This window comes from Nanorana parkeri, unplaced genomic scaffold (assembly GCF_000935625.1).
Source record: "Nanorana parkeri isolate BGI_ZX_2015 unplaced genomic scaffold, ASM93562v1 scaffold2795, whole genome shotgun sequence".
Lineage (NCBI taxonomy): Eukaryota > Metazoa > Chordata > Amphibia > Anura > Dicroglossidae > Nanorana > Nanorana parkeri.
In genome coordinates, this window is record NW_017309063.1 from 77,145 (window position 1) to 85,727 (window position 8,583).

General features: G+C 41.0%; 1 protein-coding gene across 1 annotated transcript in view; it reads right to left on the reverse strand.

Moving 5' to 3' along the window:
* Positions 1–1,820: 1,820 nt before the first annotated feature.
* Positions 1,821–8,583, reverse strand: part of MAP1S (microtubule associated protein 1S) — a 12,699-nt gene continuing 5,936 nt past the window's right edge. Inside the window, exons 4-5 of the mRNA XM_018574187.1 lie at positions 7,144–7,385; positions 1,821–3,394 (exon numbers count right to left, since the gene is read on the reverse strand). Coding sequence (XP_018429689.1) covers positions 3,239–3,394; positions 7,144–7,385 — 398 coding nt within the window. The 3' untranslated portion in view covers positions 1,821–3,238. The remainder of the gene's footprint in view (positions 3,395–7,143; positions 7,386–8,583) is intronic.

Genomic DNA, 8,583 nt, shown 5'->3' on the forward strand with positions numbered 1-8,583 from the left:
AAAAAAAAGGAAGAAGCACACCCCACATATCAACCAAGCCGCAAAAGGAAAGAGAAATGACTATCTACAAGCATAAAACACAAACAATAGCCATTAGAATAGTCTTTTCACCTAGGGATTCTTGAAACCCCATGCTTCCTTCTAAGGTTGCTAGGGGTCCCATGAGCAGTGGTGAACTGATTTTCCACCAACACTGACCTCCAAATGCAAGGCATTACATTAGAAAATGATAGTAATAGCTGAGCTAAGTCCAAGGCAGGCAGAAACGCATCAGCAGTTGTCTTTTGTATAGATGCATGTGGAATAGTTTGATTTTCTGGTTCTACAGTCTTTGAGCCTATCACTCCAGAAGAGGGTCATCCGTGCACCAAATGTGGATTACAAGGATGCATGACCGGGGTGAGTTGTGTGCTTTATGTCTTTAGTCTACCATCCAAATGTATCTTGTAGAAGGAAGCAAATGCAAACCAAATTCCTGCTACATTGAACTCATTTTGACAGTGGTCAGGCTAGTGGTGGAATGCATCAGCTTTGTGGCTAGCCAGGTACGAATCTCAAACATCCCATTTCTAAAATAAGATTATGCAGCTGCCAAACGTAACTTTTTCATATATTCTAGCACAGTCTCTGCATGAAAGGTCACCAATGCCTGGTTCGTTCCACAGAACCCCTTAATAAGGAATGGGTGGTGGGATGAGGTAGGGAGAAACCATGTGGTATAACAGACACAATAATTCACTCAAAAACCACCACAAAAAGACACACAGTTTACATCAGATTTTAATTAGCTCATCTAAATGAAAGCAATGTGAATTCACAATATAAATCACACCAAACCTTGTGGACAAAGTGGTTTATGATCCATACAATCTACCTTTCCCCTCTTAGACAAGGATGGTCATTATGGCCAATCCGACAGAAGACAAAAAAGGTATGGGAGTTTAAAGCCCTCTTAACTTTTAGGGGCTGACTGGCACTTTCAACATGGATTTAGCATATCTATGAATCCCATTCCTCCAAACGGTGTGTAGAGGATGGGGGGAAAAAAAAAAAAGAAGAGGTAATAGTCCTTCATTTACCATTGAGTTTTGACAGTACAATTTAAAAACAGAAGTAGTTACCTTAGACCACAGAAGAACATTTTAGTGTTTCAACATATTCTTTACAAAAACAAATGGAAATACAAGTTACAAACCACATGCTGCTGCAGCAAATGTGGTCCTATGGGTCCATTAAGTACAGTAACAGTCTAAAAGCTGTCCACAGAACAGTTGTATACATCAAAATAAACAACTCCAGGATGTGGTTAACCATATTATGGGATTATCAAGCAGGATGGCAACATGGGAACTGCAGACATGTTTTTGAAGATGCATGCTCACACTACCATCCTTACTCCTACTTTTCTACTTGAGTCACTCATATTTAAAAAGCACATCAGAACACCTGACATACATGCAAGTGTTAGGTCAGGTATTCACTAGGCACTGGAGCAGCAATAAAGGCCGACCGCCATGAAAAATGCACTTTCAAAAAACAATCTGCAGTGTCATTTGCCATATGTATATGCTGATTGATTCATTTCAAGAACAGAATTTCCAAAATCCACCCAACAAGACTTCAGAAGCCAGGTCCTATTTGATACACAGATAGTACCCAAATAAATCCAAGGTAAGTTGTGTAACGAATATTCGTGGGAAATTGCAGTTACTTAAAAAGGATTTGTACCAGGCGTTAAAAATTCCCACTAAGCACTCTACACTTTGGGGCCCACCCGCTCAAGCTGGTACTGAAGCAAAGGAACACTGTACCGTTGACATTGTCAGATTCTGCTGTCTCCATTAAATTTGTGTTAAATGCTCATGGGTATTAAGCCATCATTAGCCCTGGACAAACGGAAACAGTCAGTGGGCATAAGTAATATGCATCGAGCTCCATTTTTGATGCCCACAGGTTATGGCATCAAATGTGTACTGATGTAAATCATTTGCCTAAAGAAAATACACCAAAATTAACCATGTTGCAAAAGATGAATATTGCTTACTAAACCTAGAGGTTTCATCACACCCAGGATATCTTTATTTCTTATACAGTAAACATTTGTAAAAGAATGAAAAAATTATCACAGTTACCAAACTTTTAAACTGGAGGGTGATGAAAAGCCAGGCTGTAAGTGTGCTTTCCTATACCCAGCACCATCTGCTGGCAAAGGGTTGTAAATATAAAGTAGGCTTCATAAATAAAGAGAAGCAGATATTTAAAATAGTATCTACTCCAAAACATCAATCAACTGTACTACAACTGGAGTGCCACAAGTAATAGGTTTATCCTAAGAGAAATGTAGTATAAAATGTTTGAGCATTGTAACCCATCGGTCACAAAGCTTAGAACCGGTACGCTGCATAACCGAGTAAAAGCAGCTAAATGGCCTTTACTTGTTGCTGCCTCAACATTTTGGGAAACGGTCTTGTGGAGGAGGACTACAGAAGTTCACAGCCAAAAAAAAGCTACACATGAGCCAACACTACTCTGTGGAGGACAACATTTCAAATACCAGATTAATCAGAATGGAGACCATTTCAAAACATAATACCAAGTTATCACATTCAGTACGCCAGTCTCATCTAGGAGTAAATTCACTGCAGTTTTAGATTGGACGACAGCCGTCATCTTCTACGATTTAGCAGAGACACACAATAAACTTGATGGTGCATTGAAATGGACAAGTGAATAATCTGATGCTCTGATCATAGGCAAAGCTAATGTGTGCTGTCAGGGTTAAAACGCATGCCTATAGCATCAGGTAATGCATTACATATTAATAATCCTTCACACACAAGACAACTGTAAACATCTGACAGTGACATACAAGCATGGTCTTCTGGTCAGGCAGAGGTAAAGTCAATTGGTAGGTAAAGAATTGCATGCCAAAAAGTGTAACGTGAACAATGGAGTGAATGTGCAAACAACAACGGTCCTCTTCAAATTGTGCACAAATTTCTCCTTCCCAGCAGAATGCATACAGATGTGCAATAAAAGGGAACATTCAGTCCTTTTTGATTGTTTCATCGGAATGTACATGCCTCACATATCTTTAGGGGGAAGCATCAAACATCTTTGCATCATCAGGCAAGCACAATGGAGACAAGGAACAGGCTTCCGATAACCTGAAAGCCTTCTCTGTGTCAAAAAGGATTTAAAATAGAAGTGCATGTAGATAAAAAGGTGTGGAAAATGATTAGAACTCCACTTTGCAGGCAGGGAAAGTTTCATCCTGCATTGACACACTGCTGGTGCTTCCCAGCACAATTACACCCAATGACTGCTGAAGGGCATGGGTTTCTTCATACCAGGCACGGACTGCTGGGGACTCGAATGTTGGAATCACCGTTACCTGGATATAAAAAAGAGAAAAAAAAAGTCTTAAAATGAGAAATTGTCATCAATTTACAGAATATCCATCTATTTAAAATAACCTTTTTGTAAAGCGTTGTGCACAATGTTGGCACTAAATAAACCCGTATAATGATAACCGTAATACAAGTACCCAATTCCTGATAGTAGAAATTGGCATGTCCCTACTTTGTATCCAGCAAAGCAAAGTTGAGTACCTGTATGAATAAGAGACCCAGTCATTTCCATTTTGGAAGGTGTAGGGAAAGGGGTTGGTCACATGTCTATGCTGTGACTTTTTGAAGTTGGTATTTAACTACCTGCGGACTGGCCACAGTATACATGTCCGGTCCGTTGCCCCATTGTTCTGGGAGGACATACGTGTACGTAAGTGAACACCTGTTTGCACACGGCCACTGCTCCCATTGTCATTAAACAGCAGAGAGCCATGAATTTAGCGATCGGACCACCTCTGTGTCCTGTGATCACCGTGATTGGTTATCACATGACAATGTTTACATTGCCAAGCTCTTCTATTCCTCTTACATCAGTGGCAGTTGAGAGTAGAAAAAATAAATGAATAACCTTTCAAATAATTTTACCCCCCCTCCTGCTTATACTAGATCCACTCTCTCTCTGCTCTGACCTGTATATTAACCCTTCCACCTCCCTTATTCTGCACATCTATACATTAACCCCTTCATCTCCATCTTCCCACTGTATTCCCACTGTCTCAGCCATCTTGCATAGCATTAAAAACTGAAAAATGGGCTGGGGATGTAATGTAACATGCTGGTACACATTAGGTTGCCCCCCAAAAAAGTGAGACAGCCACTTTTTTGGCTTCAATATGCAAAATCGCTGACCAGGGCCATCTACAGATATCAGACACAGCCAGAAAACTAGAATTTTTAGAAGTTAAAGAATGGCAGCTCTTACAAAAAACGTATACTTTTAGGCCTCATTCACACTGCCGCGCGTTGTGTATTGTACCATATGCAACACATGCAAATAAATGGCTCCATACACCTAGCCGCGTATGGAGCCGTATATATGCACAAAAACAGAATGGAACAGAGATGCGTCCGGGCAGCGTATTTCTGCGTACTTACGAGTGGTGCATTCTGGGATTGCATATAGTGCACGCATACACGCTCGTATATACGCGCATAGACGCAATATACAATTTTGCTTGCGTTGTGTGTGAATGAGGCCTAAAAAGTAAGTTTACTTTTATTCTGGAATTCTGCTTTAAAAATAAATCTATGGCCTGGCTATGGAGCAACACTAGATGAATCAGCCTTTAACCTAAAAAGAAAATCCTGCATAGCTTTCATATTAAAATTTTAATTTCTCTGTCCGAAATTCAAATCTCCCTCCTGCCCCAGAAAGAAGCATGAACAGGCTAAAAAGGACAGACAGGCTTAGCCAGATCCAAAGTACTGAAGGAACCTCCTAGAGCCAGACAAGTCCTTACGTATAAAACACCGTCTGCAATTTCCTAAAAACTCTTTAGCAGCTGAAAGAGCCATTTTGCTTTTCATTTTTATTTATACAACATTTTAAAATAAGCTTGGGGTTTTATTTGAATTTTCTTTAAAGGGAAATACCTGTATATCTTGTGTCCAGTGGCTTTTTCCAGCCAGTAGAGAGTCCAGAACCTTGCGGGTAGATTTTTCCTTGATAGGATCGTCTCCACTAATAACATAACAGGAAGAGCGCACCAGTCTGAAAAACTCTTCCTCTATGGTTTGTGCAGCAGGTCCCCCAGGCAGGTAAGCCAGGTCCACATATACTGGCTGAGCAGGATGGGAGGATGAGGCCAAATGTAGAGGTCTACTTTGGCCAGATGCTGGAAGACATGCATACGTTTGTTAAAAATGTAACACTTAAAATACAGAACTAGAGAAAGATATACACAGCAAGAATATTCTCAATGTAACAGGTTTTATTTTACCGAAACACAAAAACAGGAAGAGAGTTTTACATACCGCCAAAAGAACCTTATAGAAAGAGCTCTAGTACTACCTGCACATTAAAATGTCCTGCCGAGTATACAGAATAGTCTTGAACTGGCTTCTGAGTCACGTGACTCAGAAAGGCAGTGATCTGTGTTATGCTACTCAGATACCTTCCGCATTACAGGATTTACAACATGAAGTTTTAGACAATGACAATTGTTTATCATTGCATTGATAGCTACACCCACCAAAAGCTGATCTCCAATATGTCTTTGGAGAAACTGGCACCTAACCTACACAAGGCAAATTGAAAAGTTTGCATATGGATCCCTCAACTATATACTAACCACTACAGCAACCCTCTCCCCTCCCCTTTTATCAGTCACTGCAAAACACCTGCTTCTTCTGGGTATTCTGGATCCCTACGAGCTCCTTCCATGCGCTCACTAATGAGAAGCACCATTAAATACGGTTTGGGTTGAAATAATTTTTTGTATCATGAGAAGTAGATGGTCATGAGGGACAAGTAGATTGGGTCCCCCGCTTTAGTCCTTGGAGAAGTAGTTTTATTTTTAAAATTTCCCATCATTAAAAAAAAACAATGTTCCTGAATGCTACGGATAGTGTGTCCCTTGAATAACAAAGTAAAATAAATTAGATCCTTCAAAAAAGTAGTTAAGCAAATCTGTAAAGATAGAAATAAGAGGAGTGTGGACTAAAGGGGACATGGGGCTTCTAGACATGGAGTAATATTATTGGGCATGTCAGCTTAACAGATTAGTGGCCTGGTACATACACGGCTCTCAAAAAGACTGGGTGCTCCAATAACAGGCCATGTCGAGATCCCTCTGCACGCCTCTCCACGGATCTCATCCAAATCCCTTCTGCGCTCGTTATCCCACCACCATAACTGGCCTAACTCTACAAGTCAGCAAAATGGCAAGTACGAGTGTCCAACTAACCACCTCTCCAGGCCCCCTCACACCTATCTGGAACAAACGTGATTTCCCTCTGGGACTTATCTCCTCATTCCTTGCCAGCTGACCAGGGCCATCTACAGATATCAGACACAGCCAGAAAACTAGAATTTTTAGAAGTTAAAGAATGGCAGCTCTTACAAAAAACGTATACTTTTAGGCCTCATTCACACTGCCGCGCGTTGTGTATTGTACCATATGCAACACATGCAAATAAATGGCTCCATACACCTAGCCGCGTATGGAGCCGTATATATGCACAAAAACAGAATGGAACAGAGATGCGTCCGGGCAGCGTATTTCTGCGTACTTACGAGTGGTGCATTCTGGGATTGCATATAGTGCACGCATACACGCTCGTATATACGCGCATAGACGCAATATACAATTTTGCTTGCGTTGTGTGTGAATGAGGCCTAAAAAGTAAGTTTACTTTTATTCTGGAATTCTGCTTTAAAAATAAATCTATGGCCTGGCTATGGAGCAACACTAGATGAATCAGCCTTTAACCTAAAAAGAAAATCCTGCATAGCTTTCATATTAAAATTTTAATTTCTCTGTCCGAAATTCAAATCTCCCTCCTGCCCCAGAAAGAAGCATGAACAGGCTAAAAAGGACAGACAGGCTTAGCCAGATCCAAAGTACTGAAGGAACCTCCTAGAGCCAGACAAGTCCTTACGTATAAAACACCGTCTGCAATTTCCTAAAAACTCTTTAGCAGCTGAAAGAGCCATTTTGCTTTTCATTTTTATTTATACAACATTTTAAAATAAGCTTGGGGTTTTATTTGAATTTTCTTTAAAGGGAAATACCTGTATATCTTGTGTCCAGTGGCTTTTTCCAGCCAGTAGAGAGTCCAGAACCTTGCGGGTAGATTTTTCCTTGATAGGATCGTCTCCACTAATAACATAACAGGAAGAGCGCACCAGTCTGAAAAACTCTTCCTCTATGGTTTGTGCAGCAGGTCCCCCAGGCAGGTAAGCCAGGTCCACATATACTGGCTGAGCAGGATGGGAGGATGAGGCCAAATGTAGAGGTCTACTTTGGCCAGATGCTGGAAGACATGCATACGTTTGTTAAAAATGTAACACTTAAAATACAGAACTAGAGAAAGATATACACAGCAAGAATATTCTCAATGTAACAGGTTTTATTTTACCGAAACACAAAAACAGGAAGAGAGTTTTACATACCGCCAAAAGAACCTTATAGAAAGAGCTCTAGTACTACCTGCACATTAAAATGTCCTGCCGAGTATACAGAATAGTCTTGAACTGGCTTCTGAGTCACGTGACTCAGAAAGGCAGTGATCTGTGTTATGCTACTCAGATACCTTCCGCATTACAGGATTTACAACATGAAGTTTTAGACAATGACAATTGTTTATCATTGCATTGATAGCTACACCCACCAAAAGCTGATCTCCAATATGTCTTTGGAGAAACTGGCACCTAACCTACACAAGGCAAATTGAAAAGTTTGCATATGGATCCCTCAACTATATACTAACCACTACAGCAACCCTCTCCCCTCCCCTTTTATCAGTCACTGCAAAACACCTGCTTCTTCTGGGTATTCTGGATCCCTACGAGCTCCTTCCATGCGCTCACTAATGAGAAGCACCATTAAATACGGTTTGGGTTGAAATAATTTTTTGTATCATGAGAAGTAGATGGTCATGAGGGACAAGTAGATTGGGTCCCCCGCTTTAGTCCTTGGAGAAGTAGTTTTATTTTTAAAATTTCCCATCATTAAAAAAAAACAATGTTCCTGAATGCTACGGATAGTGTGTCCCTTGAATAACAAAGTAAAATAAATTAGATCCTTCAAAAAAGTAGTTAAGCAAATCTGTAAAGATAGAAATAAGAGGAGTGTGGACTAAAGGGGACATGGGGCTTCTAGACATGGAGTAATATTATTGGGCATGTCAGCTTAACAGATTAGTGGCCTGGTACATACACGGCTCTCAAAAAGACTGGGTGCTCCAATAACAGGCCATGTCGAGATCCCTCTGCACGCCTCTCCACGGATCTCATCCAAATCCCTTCTGCGCTCGTTATCCCACCACCATAACTGGCCTAACTCTACAAGTCAGCAAAATGGCAAGTACGAGTGTCCAACTAACCACCTCTCCAGGCCCCCTCACACCTATCTGGAACAAACGTGATTTCCCTCTGGGACTTATCTCCTCATTCCTTGCCAAGTGGAGTGGCAACCTCAAGAAAAGGGAGGGGGGGGGGGGGGGCCACAAG